The sequence below is a fragment of the Callithrix jacchus genome, chromosome 1 (assembly GCF_049354715.1).
Source record: "Callithrix jacchus isolate 240 chromosome 1, calJac240_pri, whole genome shotgun sequence".
NCBI lineage: Eukaryota > Metazoa > Chordata > Mammalia > Primates > Cebidae > Callithrix > Callithrix jacchus.
In genome coordinates this window covers 167,590,484-167,610,283 of record NC_133502.1, presented here as the reverse complement: position 1 = coordinate 167,610,283, position 19,800 = coordinate 167,590,484, and the positions used below count along the sequence as shown (strand labels likewise).

Here is a 19,800-nt window from a genome sequence, read left to right as displayed (position 1 = left end):
GAGTATTCATGGATTTTGGTATCAGTGGGTGGTGGGAGGGTGGGATCTAGGACCAATCCCCTGCAGATACCAAGGGATAACTGTATTTCAATCAATGGCATCATACAATATGTGGTATTTTGTGTCTGGCTTCTTCCATTTCACATTTTCAAGGTTCATCCATGTTGTGGCATGTATGAATATGTCATTTGGTTTTATGGCAGAATTAATATTCCATTGGAGGAATATACATTTTGGTTTTTCATTCATCAGTCCACCTTTGACTACTATGAATAGTGCTGTGAACATTCCTTTACGAGTTTTTGTTTGAATCCTTGTCTACAGTTCTTTTGACTGTATACCTAGGTGTAAAATTGCTGAATCATATGGTAATTAAATTAAAAAAATGCTTGGTGTAAAAATAAGTGTATTTTGTGGCAGATTTCATTATTACATGATTGTTCACTTCCTCTAAGAGGATTATACACATATGATGTGTTACCATGTGACTGGCAGCACTGCACTGCGGGAGGCTTGATGACTTTCCATTTTAGTGACATTGGCCTTGGTCATGTGATTTACTTTGGACAATGGAATGTGAGAGGACATGTTACATGCCATATTTGGGCAAGACACTTTAGGAAACATTGTCTGGCCTGACTTTTGCTCTTTTCTTTTTATCATGAGGATGGCATATTCCTGAAAAAAGGCTGTTCCTTTAGCCTAGATTTGAAATGAAGAAGACATCTGGAGCAGAGCCAAAGCACAGCTCACACGAAATGTGAGCAACAAATCAACCTTTGTGGTTATAAGCCACTGGGATTTTGAGGTTATTTGTTACCGCACAGTAATTTAGCAAAAGCTCCGTAATATTAAAACACTGGATTAAATAACATAAACCACATTTGTTTACTGCAAGACTTCTCAGTGCCTTGACTGTGCTAATGTGTATTACGAGTCTAAAGAGGTCAATTAATTACACAGTTTTCTGATTGTATTTGGGTGTGGACATACTTGCAGATTTGTGATTCTGTGGCATACAACTTGGCAAATGCTGGACCATATATACTATTCAGGTTCAATCCTGTACAAAATAACTTTCCCAAATGCCTCTACTCTTATAAAAGTTAGGGAGGTCTTCTTTTTCTTTTCTGTTCCTATGCAAACTCGTGTATATGTATGCATATGTTTGATTGTCATTGTACATTTATAAATCTTTTTGTAGCTCCCAAGTAGAGCCCCAAGAGGCCATAAACCATGTCATCGTTATTTTTGGTATTATAGCATTTTAGATATATAAATATATATATAGATATATAGATATATAAATATATATGTCTCTAGCATTCAGTATAGAACTGATTCAATAAACTGGTAAAAGAAAGGAGTTTATTAATGGATGCTGAATTTAGTACTTTTATTTTGCATACCTAGTATGATCTAGCACTGGGCTTGTTACCTTGGAAAGAATGCAAAAAAAAAAAAAATAAAAATAAAGATACATCCTCAAGAATCGTAATTTATAGTAATGGATCCAAAACAGATTATATGCTGAAGTTAGTGGCCAAGTCTTTCATTTTTATTTTTTTATTGTACTTTAGGTTCTGAGGTACACATCTGCAGATCATGCAGGATTGTTGCATAGGTACACATATGGCAATGCAGTTTGCTGTCTCCATCCCCAAGTCACCTTATCTGGCATTTCTCACCATGTTATCCCTCCCTGACCTCCTCAGCCCCCCACTGTCCCTCCCTTGGCACCCCTCAACAGACCCCAGTGTGTGATGCTCCCCTCCCTGTGTCCATGTGTTCTCATTGTTTCACACCTGCCTATGAGTGAGAACATGTGGTGTTTGATTTTCTGTTCTTGTGTCGGTTTGCTGAGTGAGAATGGTGGTTTCCAGATTCATCCATGTCCCTACAAAGGACATGAACTCATCATTTTTATGGCTGCATAGTATTCCATGGTGTATATGTGCCACATTTTCCTTCTCCAGTCTATGGTCCATGGACATTTGGGTTGGTTCCACGTCTTTGCTATTGTAAACAGTGGTGCCGCTATGAGCATATGTGTGCATGTGTCTTTATAATAGAATGATTTATAATCCTTTAGGTATATACCCAGTAATGGGATTGATGGGTCAAATGGAATTTCTATTTCTAGGTTCTTGAGGAAGTTCCACACTGTCTTCCACAATGGTTGAACTAGTTTACACTCCCACCAACAGTGTAAAAGTGTTCCTATTTCTCCACATCCTCTCCAGCATCTGTTGTCTCCAGAATTTTTAATGATTGCCATTCTAACTGGCATGAGATGGTATCTCAATGTGGGTTTGATTTGCATTTCTCTAATAATCAGTGATGATGAGCATTTTTTTATGTTTCTTGGCCTCATATATATCTTCTTTTGAAAACTGTCTATTCATATCCTTCACTCACTTTTGAATGGGTTTCTTTGTTTTTTTTTTTCTTGTAAATCTGGTTTAGTTCTTTGTAGATTCTGGATGTTAGCCCTTTGTCAGATGTGTGGATTGCAAAAAATTTTTTCCATTCTGTTTGTTGCTGGTTCACACTAATGATTGTTTCTTTTGCTGTACAGAAGCTCTGGAGTTTAATTAGGTCCTATTTGTCTATTTTGGCTTTTGTTGCCAATGCTTTTGGTGTTTTAGTCATGAAGTCCTTGCCTATGCCTATGTCCTGAATGGTTTTGCCTAGGTTTTATTCTAGGGTTTTTACAGTGTTAGGTCTTATGTTTAAGTCTTTAATCCATCTGTAGTTAATTTTAGTGTACAGTGTCAGGAAAGGGTCCAGTTTCTGCTTTCTGCACACTGCTAGCCAGTTTTCCCAACACTGTTTATTAAATGGAATCCTTTCCCCATTATTGTTTTTGTCAGGTTTGTCAAAGATCAGATGGTTGTAAATGTATGACATTGTCTCCAAGGCCTCTGTTCTGTTCCATTGGTCTATATTCTCTGTTTTGGTATCAGTACTATGCTGTTTTGATTACTGTAGCCTTGTAGTATAGTTTGAAATCAGGTAGTATGATGCCTCCAGCTTTGTTCTTTTGGTTTAGGATTGTCTTGGCTATGTGGGCTCTCTTTTGGTTCCATATGAAGTTTAAGGTGACTTTTTCCAGTTCTGTGAAGAAGGTCATTGGTAGCTTATTGGGAATAGTGTTGAATCTATAAATTACTTTGGGCAGTATGGCCATTTTCACGATATTGATTCTTCCTGACCATGAGCATGGAATGTTTTTCCATTTGTTTGTGTCCTCTCCCATTTCCTTGATCAGTGGTTTGTAGTTCTCCTTGAAGAGGTGCTTTATATCATTTGTTAGTTGTATTCCTAGGTATTTTATTCTCTTTGTAGCAATTGTGAATGGGAGTTGGCTCATGATTTGGCTCTCTGTTAGTCTGTTATTGGTATAGGAATGCTTGTGATTTTTGCACATTGATTTTGTATCCTGAGACTGCTGAAGTTGCTTATCAGTTTAAGGAGATTTTGCGCTGAGATGATAGGGTCTTCTAAATATACAATCGTGTCGTCTGCATATAGAGACAATTTGACATCCTCTTTTTCTAATTGAATACCCTTTATTTTTTTTTTTCTTGCCTAATTGCTCTGGCTAGAATTTCCAATACTATAGAATAGGTGTGGTGACAGAGGGCATCCTTGTCTAGTGCCAGATTTCAGAGGAAATGCTTCCAGTTTTTGCCCTTTCAGTATGATATTGGCTGTAGGTTTGTTGTAAATAGCTTTTATTGTTTTGAGATATGTTCCTTTGATACCTAGTTTATTGACAGTTTTTAGCATAAAGGCCTGTTGAATTTTATCAAAAACCTTCTCTGCCATCTATTGGATAATCATGTGGTTTTTGTCTTTGGTTCTGTTTATGTGGTGGATTACGTTTATAGACTTGCATATGTTAAACCAGCCTTGCATCCGTGGAATGAGGCCTACTTGATCATGATGCATAAGCTTTTTGATGTGCTGTTGCAACTGGTTTGCCAGAATTTTATTGAAGATTTTTGCATCTGTGTTCATCATGGATATTGGCCTGAAGTTTTATTTTCTTGTTGAGTCTCTGCTGGGTTTTGGTATCAAGATGATATTGGTCTCATAAAATGATTTGGGAAGGAGTCCCTCTTTTTGTATTGTTTGGAATAGTCTCAGAAGGAATGGTACCAGCTCCTCTTTGTACGTCTGGTAGAATTAGGCTGTGAACCCATCTGGACCTGGGCTTTTTTTGTGTGGTAAGCTCTTAATTGCTGCCTCAACTTCAGACCTTGTTATTGGTATATTCAAGTTTTCAACTTCTTCCTGGTTTAGACTTGGGAGGGTGCAAGTGTCCAGGAATTTATCCATTTCTTACCAAGTTTACTGGTTTATGTGCATAGAGTTGTTTGTAGTAATCTCTGATTGTAGTTTGCATTTCTGTGGCATCAGTGGTGATATCGCCTTTATTGTTTTTTATGGCATCTATCTGATTCTTCTCCCTTTTTCTTCTTTATTAATCTGGCTAGCTGTCTGTCTATTTTGTTGATCTTTTCAAAAAACCAGCCCCTGGATTTATTGATTTTTTGAGGGAATTTTTGTCTCTATCACCCTCAGTTCTGATCTGATCTTAGTTATTTCTTGTCTTCTGCTAGCTTTTGTTTTTTTCTGATCTTGCTTCTCTAGCTCTTTCAATTTTGACAATAGGGTGTCAGTTTTAGATCTTTCCTCCCTTCTTTTGTGGGTTTATTGCTATAAATTTCCATATAGACACTACTTTAAATGTGTTCCAGAGATTCTGGTACATTGTGTCTTCATTCTCATTGGTTTCAAAGAACATCTTTATTTCTGCCCTCATTTCATTGTTTATCCAGCTGGTATTCAGGAGCCAGTTGTTCAGTTTCCATGAAGTTGTACGGTTCTGAGTTAGTTTCTTAATTCTGAGTTCTGATATGATTGTACTGTGGTCTGAGAGACTGTTATAATTTCCATTCTTTTGCATTTGCTGAGGAGTGATTTACTTCCAATTATGTGGTCAATTTTAGAGTAGGTGTGATGTGGTGATGAGAAGAATGTATATTCTGTGGATTTGGGGTGGAGAGTTCTGCAGATGTCCATTAGGTCTGCTTGGTCGAGATCTGAGTTCAAGTCCTGGATATCCTTGTTAATTTTCTCTCTTACTGATCTGTCTAATATTGACAGTGGAGTGTTAAAGTCTCCTGCTATTATTGTGTGGGAGTCTAAGTCTCTTTGTAGGTGGTTAAAAACTTGCTTTATGTATCTTGGTACTCCTGTATTGGGTGCATATGTATTTAGGATTGTTAGTTTTTCTTGATGCCTTGATTCTTTTATCATTATGTAATGCCCTTCTTTGTCTCTTTTTATCTTTGTTGGTTTAAAGTCCATTTTGTCAGAGACTAGGATTGCAACTCCTGCTTTTTTTTTGCTCTCCAATTGCTTGATAAATCTTCCTCCATCCCTTTATTTTTCACATATGTGTGTCCTTGCACGTGAGACGGGTTTCCTGAATACAGCACACCAATGGATTTTTACTTTTTATCCAATTTGCCAGTCTGTGTCTTTTGATTGGGGCATTTAGCCTATTTACATTTAAGCTTAATATTGTTATGTTTAAATTTGATCCTGCCATTTGATGCTAGCTGGATCTTTTGCCCGTTAGTTGACACATTTTCTACATTGTGTTGATGGTCTTTACCAGTTGGTACGTTTTTGGAGTGGCTGGTACTGGTTGTTCCTTTCCTTGTTTAGTGCTTCTTTCAGGAGCTCTTCTTGTAAGTTGGCCTGCTGGTGACAAAATCTCACAGCAATTGCCTGTCCATAATGAATTTTCTTTCTCCTTCGCTTATGAAGCTTAGTTTGGATGGATATGAAATTCTAGGTTGAAAGTTGAAAGTTCTTTTCTTTAAGGATGTTGAATATTGGCCCCCACTCTCTTCTGGCTTGCAGGGTTTCTGCTGAGAGGTCTGCTGTGAGTCTGATGGGCTTCCCTTTGTGGATAACCCAACCTTTCCCTCTGGTTGCCCTTAGCATTTTTTCCTTCATTTCAACCCTGGTGAGTCTGACTATTATGTGCCTTGGGGTTGCTCTTGTTGAGGAATATCTTTGTGGTGTTCTCTGTATTTCCTGGACTTGAATGTTAGCCTGCCTTGCTAGATTGGGGAAGTTCTCCTGGATAATATCCTGAAGGGGGTTTTCCAGCTTGGATTCATTTTCTCCGTCACATTCAGGTACACCTATCAAATGTAGGTTAGGTCTTTTCACATAATCCCATATTTCTTGGAGGATTTGTTCATTTCTTTTCACTCTTTTTTCTCTATTCTTGCCTTCTCATTTTATTTCATTGAGTTGATCTTCAATCTCTGATATCCTTTCTTCTGCTTGGTCAATTTGGCTATTGAAACTTGTGTATGTTTCGTGAAGTTCTCATGCTGTGTTTTCCAGCTCCATCAAGTAATTTATATTCTTCTCTAAGCTATTTATTCTAGTTAGCATCTCATCTAACCTTTTTCTAGGTTCTTAGTTTCTTTGCATTGGGTTAGAACACGTTCTTTTAGCTCTGAAAAGTTTGTTATTACCCACCTTATGAAGCCTGTTTCTGTCAATTCATCATATTCATTCTCCATCCATCTTTGATTCCTAGCTGGTGAGGCGTTGTGATCCCTTGGAGGAGGAGAGGCGTTCTGGTTTTGGTGTTTTCATCCTTTTTGTGCTGGTTTCTTCCCATCTTAGTGGCTTTATGTACCTGTGGTCTTTGTAGTTGGTAACTTTCGGATGGGGTCTCTGTGTGCACATCCTTTTTGTTGATGTTGAAACTATTTCTTTCTGCTTCTTAGTTTTCCTTCTAACAGTCAGGAGTGTCCAAGTCTTTTAGCTCTATTGTTCCCTTAAGAATATTTTTGTGTCTGTGTACTTTTTTACTCAGATCTTTCTGAGCACATGTCTGTAACTACTGAGATGAAGTTAAAAAAGCCTCAGATCTCAAGCTATAATATTGTGAAAGAAGATACAGGTTTTGCTCATGAGGGGTGGCTGTAGAGATGGGCATGCTAAACATAGAATACAGAACCACAGTCCTCTCTGAAACACATTCTGTCTAAATTTGTCTTCATTCAAACACGTACTCTGGGTACTCAATAATGTGCTAGATGACGGGTAAATAGTAGAGGAATGAGCTGTGTTTTGCATTTGAGAAGCTTATAGAGTAGGGGAGACGTGAACATGAGCACGCATGTGATACTATAAGTGTCCCACTGAGATTTGAAATATGTGCAAGATGTTTGTGGTTGCCAGCAGAGGGGCTACCTGACTACATAAGACTTCAGAGGAAGCAATAGAAAGCACGGCAAGGTCAGAAAATGATGTCACTTAAACAACTACCCTGTACTAAGAACACATGTGTTATTTATGTGATTTTTATTTTCAGAGTCATTGACCTATAATTTACATACAGCCAAAGATACCCTTTTGAGGTGGCCTCTTCCATGAAATTGACAAGCATATTCAGTTATATAACTACTACCACAATCAAGATATCAAATAGTTCATTTAATTCTTAGAGTAGCCCTATGAAGGAAGCTTTGATAAGAAAACTGAGGCTCAAAGAAGTTAAGTCTCTTAGCTTCTCCAAGGTCAAACTGTCAGTGAGAGCTGAAGGCAAAATGTGAATAGGAGAGAACTTGGCATACTTAGAGAACAGAGACAATGATATGGCTGAATGTAGCAAGAAAAAGAAGGGAGCTGGGTAAGACAGGAATTTGGAGACATCAACTGATCCAAGGATCAGATAGCACAGAGTCTTACAGGTATCAAATTTGGTTTCTATCATAATTCTGTGAAGAAGCTTATATTTAAATTGAACCAACCTCTTCTTAAAGCTTCAAGAACATGTTCATGTTGAAGTTTTATGAGATTGAAAAAAAAAAGTATGCCGGCCTCCTTATCCTTGGTGATTTCATAAATTAACAGACATTATGTTTTTTCAAGTTAAAATTCTCATTTAGAAGTCACCCTGCCCCAACCCCTGTAATTGGTATGAATTATTTTCTGTTTTTATTTATTTATTTGTTGCCTATCACCCTCACTACAAGGTAGGTTCCATGATAGCAAGGATTGTGTCCTTGCCTTTGCTAGTTCCTTGCCTTTTCTTTAGAACCTATAATAGTGTCTGCATATGATATATGCCTTATTGATCTCTGCCTGACAAATGAATAAACAACAGCACAGAGCAGAATCATAGAAAAGTCAAGGTTAGAAAAATCTTGATGGTCATCTAGTAAAAGGGTTGGCAAACTTTTTCTGTTAGAAGGCAGATAATACATATTTTATGCATCGTGGGCCACATGTTCTCTGTCGCAACTACTCAACTCTTATCTGCATGGCTGGGTTCCAGTGAAATTTGTTCATAAAAATAGAGTGCAGGTCAATCTGGCCCATTGGCCATAGTTTGTCAACTCCTGTATCTGTTAGGATAAGCTAGGTTATGTTGTGCTAGCAAGCAATTCCTGAATCTCAGTGGTTTGCCAAAGTGAATGCTTATTTCTTCCTTATGCTACATGGTGGTCACAGTTCTACTGTGATTATGCTCCTCTGGTGGCTCCCCATCTGGAATATTCTTGGACTAATACAAAGAGAGATTGATGAGCTTGTATGTTGTTTTCTATGGCTTTGTTTGGAAAAGATACACATCACTCACACCCACATTTCATTGGCTGAAACATGTCATATGAACCTGTTTAAGTTTGGAGAGTGGGGTGGATAGTTATCTCTAAAAGGATATATTACAAGAAGGAGCACTGAATGTGGGTTAATGATAATCCATCCTACAACCTGTCATTTGAATCTTTGTTAAAACAAATATTAGTTTATGCCACGTTACCTTTCAAACTTCACTTCCACACTTCCAGTGATGGGGAGTCTTCTGCTACCAAAGCAACCTGCTTCATCCTTTAAAAAGTCTGATTGCTAAAAAGGGTGACTTTATTGTGCTGAATTCCATATACCCATGTCTTTCACCTAAGGATTCCAAATCTTCTTAAGATCCTGCAGAGCAGATGATTTTATTTACAAACACAAAAGATTACTCTAACCAGGAGGAGCCATTTCCTAATTCTTATATCAAGGAAGCAGGAACCCACACCTCAACCCCCAGGTAGCTGCCTTTCTTCATTTTCCAGAGTGTAAATGACCCATCATGGAGACAGGGCTGAACTTCTGAATGAGATCATAGCCTTTTCGCCCTTTCTGCACAGTTTCACCCGGTGAATTATTGTCTTATTTTCATTCCACTCCAATGAGCTGTCAGCGATGGATACTGTAATTCACAGCAATAGAAACACAAACAGATGGGTAATTGACCTGTATGCCTTCATTACACTGGAGTTCAGCATGGCTGTTGGAGCCATAAAGTCCTTTATCTGCCAGTCTGAAATCCCTGGGCTTTCACAAGGAAGGGGATCAGGCTGACTTTTTGCAAAAGGTACAGTCCTTGTTATTGTTCTTCCCACCTTGTGCATTTCAGAAATGAACAGAATTTGACAAGCAGAACTTAGCGGTACAAGACAACAGCTGGGGCTCCTATAAAGCTCAGAGATATCTACAGGGGGCATATTCGGATAAAAGAACAGGACAGAAAAATATTTATATTCAACCAAAGTATAACCTGTGTTCTTTCTGTCTTCCTTTGGCACTCTAAGGAATCGTGTATTTAATACCTAATGAAATAGGTCAAAAAAGAGCAAATCCATCAAAAATACCACTGTATTAGGTAATTATGATATAGAATAAAATAAAATAAAGCTTAGCAAAAACATCCTATGACAATGCATGGTCTTTGCCTTGAATAAGAAAGGCTTAGATTGACCCAAATTATGCCCTCTGCTACGGCATACTGCATTGCCTTTCTTTATCTATTCATACCGTGCTCATGTTTCAAGATTCAACCTACATCCCACAGTCATTACAAAGTCTTCCATATTCATTGTTTCCAGGCCTGTTTTCTTTCATCTTCATAATAGATCACTGACTTATTCAATACTTGAAATATGTTTATGAGCACCTACTATGTGCCAGACACAATACTACTTTTAAGGTTTTAACCATCAATCAAGATCTTTCTTTCTTGTTCTTGAATTGTATTTTATTTGCTTTAGTTTTGAATATTCAAGTAACCCCTCTGTTTCCTTAGGAGGTGGGAAGCATGCATTAAACCTCTTCTTGATTTCCTCCAACAATTCCTAGTGTACTACTTGTTAAAAGAAGGAGAAAGAGGCTGAGTTCCTATCAATAAAAGAGCAGAATCAAAGCCAGTGATGAAGACTGGGCTATAATCTTCATGTCTTAGGTTCACCTTCAGCTTCTGTTGATTGGATCTTCTTTTCCAGATATTAAATGTTCCCCAGCCTCACAGAGCATGGTCAATTGAACCAAGTGCTTGTGCTAGCAATATCATCAATGTTGTTGAGGGTCTCCAGGGATCCAATCTGAGGGTCCCCTGAAAGTTCTTCTGTTACTTGGGTACTCCTAGTGGTTGAAACTCAACAACACAGTGAGCCCCATTTTTTTCATGAGCCTCAGAATTCCTTCCTGTGTTGAATAAAGATCTTTCTTATACTATAAGAAATGCTGTTTCCTCTAAAGAACCCACAGATCTCTGCTCTGTGTCACTCTTCCCTTCAGAATTTTGATCTCTCGGTCGCAAGAACCGTTTCTCTTCTTTTCTAGGGAACTTAAAAGAAAACAAACAAGCAAAAGAAGGCAAATCTTAATCAGAAAAAATGTGAGGGCCAAGTTGATTCTCAGTTGGGAGGAGTTTTATGCCTGAAGCCTTTTCCATGCCCTTCCCGCTGAATAGACTACTCTTTCCGTGGATCCCTCATTGCCTAGTGCCCATGTATCCATGAGGTCTGAGCTTAAATGCTATCCCCTAGGAGAGAAGAGAGTGCCTTTAACACTCTTAATCCATTCCATGCTGGGTTAGTTGTTCCTTCCCTGTGTTCCCTGAAAAACATGTACTTCTCATACAATACTGGTTTTATTGCATCCCAAGAGCTAGTTTACACTTTTCTCTCTCTTTCTCTTTCACTCACTCACTAAATTATAAGACCTACAGCAAGAGGGAGTTGTCTGCCTCATTCCCCCTAGTATCCACAGCACAGGTGCCTGGCACATAGTAGGGCTTCAGGAATGTATGTCAAAGAAGGGAAGCAGGAAGATGGGAAGAAAAGAAGAAAAGATAAATTGGAAGAAGGAAGGAGAGAAGAAAAGGAGGGAGGGAGGAAGGAAGAAAGGAAGGAAGGAAGGAAGGAAGGAAGGAAGGAAGGAAGGAAGGAAGGAAGGTAAATTTATAAAGTGATTAAAAACAAAGGCCAGTAATAATTATTTTAATGCTGATATGAGAAAATGCATTCTTGGCATGTTTTATACTGGCTCAAATGATGCTATTCAAGGAGGATTTTTCTAGAAGGGTTCAAGTTTGGTCCAGGTAATGAATATGATCTGATATCTGGTTAAATGGAGGGAACTTAACATTTGTTGAACACTTAATTATGACAGTGTCTTGGTCTGCTCAGGCTGCTGTAACAAAATACCCTAGACTGGGTGGCTTACACAAAAGGAAATTATTTGTCACAGGTCTGGATGCTGGGAAGTCCAAGATCAAGTGCCAGCAGATATGGTGTCTGGTGAGGGAGGGACGGACTGCTTTCTGGCTTGTAGATAGCTACAAGCTGTCTCTTGTCCTGTCTCTTCCTCTACTTATAAGGGCACTAGTCCCATCACAAGGGTACCACACATATGGCCTCATCTAAACCTTCCAGAGTTTCCACCTCCTTATACCATGGCATTGCAAGTGAGGTTTTCAGCATATGAATGTGTGTATGGGAGTTAGAGAGCACAAACATTCCGTCCGTGGCAGCTGGGTTATGGCTTAAGTTTTGCCTTTTCTCTCTTTGTTAGTATACTAGGAGTTTGGGGTTTCAGCGTCACCGGCAAAGAACCCCTGAGTTTCAGGGAAGATAAAACATTGCCAGAGGTTGCTCTGTACTACAGCCACCACAGCAGTTCTAAGCCAGGTCACCCTTGAGTGTTTCAGAACTCAAGTTGAATTCCTAGATTAGAGTCCTGATTCTGTTACCTTAGTTGTGAGACTTTTCCCAGGTCATCTGATTTTTACATTCTAACACTCCACAAGCTTCATGAGCCATCTTTCTTTTCATCTTGGAGGAGGAAGTGCTCAAAGTTCAAAGTTCCTTTGATCCACAAATGAGTGCCTGGAGCCTACCCTGGGCTTGACCTTAATTTATACTCTGGGTGCCCATAGAGGGCAGATAGGCCCTTTCTTCCCTAGAGCCCACTCTAGGGAATATTAAAAATAAAACAAATGCAAAAGATCATTTCAGCCAGGAATTAATCCTATGAAGAAAATTGAAGATGCCTTTTAACGTGGGCCTGGGAAGGTCTGGATTACAGGACAAGAGATCAAGCAGAGATCAGAAGAGAGAATATTTGGTGCACAGGGAAAGGCAAATGCAAAGATTACGGGTGGAACAATATTGATGTATTGCAGGTACTGAAAAAAGGGCATCATTTTTCTGATGTGTTCTGAGTATGGAAGAGAATGTTAGGAGGTAAGAGGAAGGAGGGAGGCAAGGAAATAGAGACATCCCATCATGTGACACAGAGAAATAATATCTCAGCACACAAAGACTGTATACAAACTACCAAAAATATTGTGAGATGCACGTGTCGAAGGTGAATTGAAAGGAAAAAGAATGAGGTAGAAATCAGGAAAAGAGAAGGAAGACATCTTGGGTGTTCCCACATATACATTGCCCACTCGCTCTGCAGAATGCTGAAACATTCCGTTTCAAATTATAACAAGATTTTTAAAAATATATAAAAAGATTGGGGAAAAATATTCCATATGTTCAGTGTGGGTGAGCTGACATTCAAATAAAACTCTCAACTATTGCCTGCCTGGGTTTTTTGAGGCAAAGTTTATATGCTTGGCAATAACAGTAGCCCTTTTCTCTCTGATTTTCTCAGTTTTCTTTTCTCTGTGTGTGTGTATTTGTGTATGTGTGTGTGTGTGTGTTGTGTCTTTGAGAACTGTGGGGACAGAATCTTTCACCCCAGCCGGCAGCTGTATATCTTTCAAACAGTGGTTTCACAGGCCAAATCCCCCTCCAAATTATTTATGGCTCCCATTGAAGCAGGCAGGATTCAGGAGCCCACGTAGGAGGTCAGCACTGGGCCTCTTTGTTGGACGCAGGCCATCAGGAGACGACTCTGGCTGTGACTGCTGTGTGAACCTCTGCTGCCGTAGAAATGGTTATGTAACTTTAAACAGTAATGACATTTTGCAGAAAAGTGCTTTTTAATTGCTACGTCTTCATTATTCTCTTTCGAATTTGCCCAGGAGATTCTGCCTCCAAGACAGCTTGGCATGTTCTGAGTTTCCATTTTTAAAAAGCAGCCAGTTTTGTGTTTTAGCTGCTCCCAGAAAACCCCCAACCCCAAACTTCATCTGTTGTCAGTTGCATTAAGTTGGGTAGGTAATACTGCCTTTTGTATCCTTGCCAAATGGAAAAATGATTTGACGCAATTTTCTAAAAATGTTCTCCCCAAATTCCTTTTGGGCTGGGACCAAGAATAGAATATTTTATCCCCTACAGAAGGGAGAAAGAAAATGATGAGCAAGCTAGAAAACTAGAACTGAGAATATAGTCTGTAGAGTTCCTTTAAGCAACAGAAACTTAACCCCGATCCATATACCCAGTTGCCTATGGGGGATTGGGATCAGCTAAAAATAAATTTGGCTCTGGAAGAGAAAATGGTGATATAGATAAAACGACTCAATAATGCACACTCTGAAAGAATTGTAGACTCAGTGCAGGAGGGGCTTCATCACTTAATTTGTTTTACCTCATGTTTTGATGTGTATGTTATGCCCTTGTACAGTATCCTTCCCAAACAGTCACTCAAACCCATATGGACCCCTTGCTCATCAATGTAGAGCTCACTCACTCAGTCTCACAGAAGCCTGTAATTCAACTGTATAGCTTAATCTGCTAGAATCCTGTCCATGCATATTGATGTATACACCTTCCTCAACAGCCCTGCCCTCAATGCTGCTTCAACAGACACAGAATTCTAAACCCTCCTCCTTATCAGAGCTCTGCAAATATCTGAAGACTGCCTTCTGATGATACACCCACACCTGTTTTTCCTTCATGAATCCTGATGGTTCTGTTAAACCTTTAACCACTTTAATCAGAGGAGTGGCAATATCATCATCATCATCACGTCAAAAATAAGAATAGACAACATTTGTTGTTTGCTTGCTATGTGCCAGGAACCTTTCCAGATGATTTGCAGGCATTCTTTCACGTAGTCTTCTCAGTGATCCTTGCATGTAGGTACTAACTGGAACCTTGGAGACAGACTGAATTTTTTTTTTGAAATGACTTAGATGGTAAGTAGAGGAGCCAGTGCAGCAGCCCTGCCCAGGGTTTTGACTGCAGTGTGTGATTTCCTGGCATAATGGTGGAGGAACCATCTTCTTTCCCACAACGTCCCTCTGAGAATATTCTTCTTTAGCTGCCGTATGAAGACAGGTTGAAAGGACGGGGCTTATTTAAATGTATACAAAACTTGAAGAAAATAGAAAAAAGATAAAAATCTAGAAACAACTGTGAAATAGAAAGGGGAAGAAATACTGACCTCATTCAGCAAATCCCTGATGAGTAGGATTAAAAAGTGTCCGTGAAGCATAAATGAGAAAAAAAAAAATCCAAATTAGAATACAGTTCTGTTTTACACAGTGAGTAGTAGAACCATTACTTTATATTGGAAGCTGAAACTGTTTGCAGCTCCAAATGAGGTGGAGAGAAATGTCCTAAGCTTAAGGTAGCCCAGATCTCTCCTTCTCTCTGGGCACTGTAGACAATAGACTAGTCTGCTGACTTTTCATAGGTACCAGAGTAGTGCTCATACACAGGTAAATCCTTCTCTGTCGTTGGCCCACTGTATTAAGACTTAGTCTAGAGAGAAGATCATAAAATGTAGTCCAGAGTGCTCATCCTACCACCATGGGCTGGTCACTTCCTATTGGTGGACTATGGCTTTTTCATTGTTAGAGCAAAGAAGAGAAAATTAATTACCTAGTGATGCTTATGTCTAGTGATGTGTTAGTTTTTATATTACAGTGATCCTATTAGGTTATATCACTCTAATTGTGTTACTCATACACTTCAAAACTACCAATGTGTACCTGTGATCCACAGAATAATCTTCAAATTCCCTAGCATATAATAAAGCCCTTTGCACACTGGCCTGTGACCCTTTCTACAGCATGAGCAACTCCATTCATCCAAGTTCATTCCTTCAGTAGGAATTTTCAGACAAACGATGTGTTTCCTCTCAAGAATGTCCTTCCTATTCTTCTTTTAACCTGATGATCTCTTACGTGGTTTTCAACCAGCCCAAATTCTATCCCCTCTATGAAGGTTTCTCTGCTATCTAAATAATGCTATTATGACGGTCTCTGCTATAGGTCTATAAAGCCATGTTATGATGATGTGTGTCCATGTCTGTGCCTGCTGATTACATTATAAACTCCCCAAGGGCAAGGATTGTATTTTTTTTTTTAAATCTCTGTGGGCCTAGTGCCTACCTCAGGTCTTGTGTCTCATAAATAGGGTTTACAAATATTTAAGGAAAGCAATTAAGGAAATAATGATAAACAATGATGTTATATTTTCAATATGAGTTTTCACCACAAATGGAAAAGGTATATGCCATATGTGGCTCTAGCGTCAGTCCTACCACCACAGAATAGACTATGCCTTTCAGAGACGGCCAAGGCCATGACCTGGGAAGTTTAAGTAAAACTGATGCGACTAGAAGGCTCACCGATAATGCCCTGTCTGGATCTAGGTTGGCCCAGAAAGATATTGGTTCCAGTACCCAGGGAGAAATGTAACAGCTTCAGATTCCTATGTGTCACCTCTGGAAACTGTTAATGAAACACCTTTTTTTAACCTTTCTGTTTTCCCTTGTTGCTATTCTCAAACAGGTCTTCAGATAATCTTTCCTCAGTATCTCCAAGAGAAGTTTGTCCAGTCGGCCTTGAGCTACATCATGTGCAATGGGGAGGGGGAGTACCTGTGCCAGAACAGCCAGTGTCAATGCCAATGTGCCGAGGAGTATCCGCAGTGCAACTGCCCCATCACGGACATCCAGATCATGGAGTACACGCTGGCCAACATGGCCAAGTCTTGGGCCGAAGCTTATAAGGACCTGGAGAATTCAGGTAGAGGGTCTAACTCAGTGCCACTGCATAAGTGGCCTTGAGCCAAGTCTGAAAGGGAGCTAATCTAACTGGAATTAGGACCGCTGCGAGGCAAAGTTCAGTGACCCTGACTCTTCCACTTTCGAGGGTCCAGATGCAAGTATAATAGCTGTCACAGAGCAGACACTCAATAAATCTCCACTGAAGAAAATTAATGAATAGCATAATCCAGTTTGTGGTCATATGATGTATTGTTTCTGTTGTACCCAGAAGACAGGAAGAATAAATCTGAATAGGAAACCTCTGGAGAGGGAAGAGACAGAGGTAGTTGTATCGATTCCTTGGACTGTGTGTGTGTGTGTGTGTGTGTGTGTGTGTGTGTGTGTGTGTGTGTGTATTTGGATGCTTCTGTCTGTCTCTATAAATAAACACATATCTCTATGTGTATATATGTGTGTGCACATACATAGATATATAGATATCCAAAGAATCTACAGATTATCAAAGCTCAAAGTCACTTTTCTGGTAACTTAGTTATTTTATGCATATCATAGTTCAGAAAAATGAGTTTCAGGGGAGGAAAGAGAGTCACCCAAGCTACTAAAGCAGATGAAGTCCAAAGTAGGATCTCTGGCTTCGTGGACTTTTGAGTTTTGTTGGAAAGTCAGGCATTAATTATGCAACCATGCTAGTGATTAGGAAATGGCAAGGATACAACTGCAAAGAAGGATGAGCTGCTGTGAAAAAATGATGTAGAGCTGGAGGTCAATGTGGTCAAGTAAGGCTACCTTAAAAAAGAGCAGAAATTGAAGTATCTGACTATGGTGCAGGTATCAGAAGGTGGGTGCAGGTAGACCAATGGGAGGCACAAGGGGCCTAGGAGGGAGATGACCATGAGGTGGGTTAGGGAGGTGGTACAAGTTGTAAAAACAGGAAATGGGCCGTGATGCCAAGATATTTAGAAGGAAGCAATGGCAGAGCTTGATGTTGGATTGCCTACAAGAGTTGAAGAGAAAGGGGGTATTGAGGTGATATTCATGAACCTCCTTCATAGGCATGTTAGACAACTGGATAGATGCTGGTACTCTTCATTGAGCTGGGGCACCCTGAAAGATTTGGGAAGAACACCATGTGCTCACTTTTATATAGGGTAAGCCTGAGAATCCTGGAGACTTCCCAGATGCCAAGCAAGCACTTAGCATTTAATATGTACTCGAGTACCTGTTAAATAAATGGGCTTATGCATAGGGCATTACTGTCTTTAAAACATTATACTTCTTAAATCTGTTATGATAGCCACCTTAAAGGAAGTAGTAACATTTCTGTATTACAGAGAAGGGAACGCCTCCTCTATAATCCTCCTTTAAGACCTAGTGTTTTCCCTGGGGTTGCATAGTTAGTAAATGGCAGGATTGGTAATGGAATTCCTGATTCCAAAGTTAGTGCTCACAGCAGCTTTGGTTACTTAATTTTACTTGCCCTCCAGGCCTGAGGTTCCCTCATCTGATAAATGAGAGGACATGTTTGTGTTTTTAATATTTGAATTTATTCAAGTCTTTAGACAAGACATTCTTTGATCAAGCAAAATCTTACCTTGGAACCACCGTGTACCACAGATAAAAGCAGAGTTCTATGGAACAGTATTTGAAAATAACTGGTTTCCATGAACTCTAAGCTGTAAACCAGCTCTGGGAGCCCAGAATGCATCAGGGATTCTGCTCCTGTCATGCTGTGCAGCTCAAATGGAGCTGTGGATGCCTTTTAACGACACCCATTAGTCCATTGACCATCCTGGGAACCCATAAAAGAGAAGTTCATGATGAAAATGTACCATGATGATTATTTGGCCTTGAACAAAGAAAGCATTTGATAAAATGCTTTTGCAAAAAGATTTCACCGATTGCTAAAAAAAACAGAGGGAATTTAGGCTATATGTATAAGGAATAAGACTCCTTAGTATACAATCCTTATTTCCAAGGAAAAGAAACCACTTTGAGTGGGTGGGTGAGGAAACACAGAAAACTGAGATGTCACTGAATAAGCTGAACAGGCCAAGAAAATGATTTATGTCACGCTTTCTCTCCATGAGGCATACACTCCCTCTAGATTTCCTGTGCATCTGTATTTGAAATGGTTTTACCCTTTAAGATAAATGCATTCATCCATATGTGCATCAGAGGCTTGTGCATATGAGTTTTCCTTTGGTTCATTTTTAGCCTCTAACCTTCACTACTCAGCCCAGGTGATTTGGAGGGATTAATGACCAGCCCAAAGTAAAAGGCATTGGTTCCTTGATGGCTCCAGAGTGTAGGTGGCAAATAGGACCTAGTTTCTATACATGAGTGGTGATCTGCATCTCCTTGCTGGTGGATTGGTTGAAGGACTTCTACTTTTATTCAAGGAACTTAATGCATTTAACCCTTAAATTCCATTTTCTTTTAAGACCCAAATTTGGGTCACTGGAAGGCCTGTGTTTCCCTTTGACACCAACAGAGCCGTCTGCAAGATAAGCTTTATGTTTTCCATGGCGGGAGAGCCCAGCTGCCCCAAGCAAAACAGAGTCATCAGGGCCCGTCTCCTGCCTTCAGCCAGCTCACCGAATCAATCAATCAGTGTAGAGGCTTGTGTCATCCTTTCAGTCTTACGCTACCATCAATGGAGTGCTTTCTAGGTATCAGAAACTAGTTAGGTAGATGTAGTCCTGGGCCACTATGTCACTCTCAACATTTGGATTAGATACTATTATTCCTGTTAGCAGATGGGGAAACCGAGGTCTTGAGAGAATAAGGGTCCCACAGCTGTGCAGTGACTCAGATGTGACTCCAACTCTTGCCTGTCTCTCTGTAATGAAGTGCCTGAGGTTTTTCTAGGAGTCAGAGCTTCTGTTTTTTTATTGTCTTTTATTTACTGTTTTCTCCTAATGTACTGAGCCTAGGGATTGCCCTTTTTTTATGTGTTGAGAGGAAATATACTAAGAACACAGGATTTGGAGCTAGACTCGGGTCTTAATTCTCCTATCTACTGGCCATTTGACCTTGGGCAAGTTAGCTAACTACTCTGTGCCCTAGTTTTAGAATGAGGCTCTAAAATACCTACCTCATAGGTTTGCTGTAAAATGTGGTTATATATGTTAGGTGATTATGACTGTGCCTGGTGCCCATCAAGAGCTATGTAAGCATTTTTAAAAATAAAATGAAAGCATAAATGCATAGTATACCTAAAATGTCCTTGGAGGTTTTATCATATGAAGTGAAAGTGTTAGGCTGAAGATTTATGATATTTATATAAATCCAACCATTACCTTTTTTTTCCCCTACAAAATGATCAACCCCTTGATTTTTAATTTTCCAGGGATGGGGTGATAGGGATTAGAATTACAACAGATTGGATTATTAAATTAGAAAATAAAAACTTTGGACACAGACCTGGATCTTGTCATTTATCAGCCACATTCTCTTTAGAAAATCATTTTCCCATTTTGGGCTTCGGTTTTCCTACTTGTAGAACAAGAAAGCTGA

At 39.5% G+C, this 19,800-nt stretch overlaps 1 protein-coding gene across 2 annotated transcripts in view; it reads left to right on the top strand.

The window, feature by feature from the left end:
• Positions 1-19,800, top strand: part of BRINP1 (BMP/retinoic acid inducible neural specific 1) — a 200,973-nt gene that overhangs the window by 143,377 nt on the left and 37,796 nt on the right. For both annotated transcript variants that reach the window (XM_002743254.7, XM_078375351.1), the window contains exon 6: positions 16,067-16,303. In XM_002743254.7, coding sequence (XP_002743300.1) covers positions 16,067-16,303 — 237 coding nt within the window. The remainder of the gene's footprint in view (positions 1-16,066; positions 16,304-19,800) is intronic.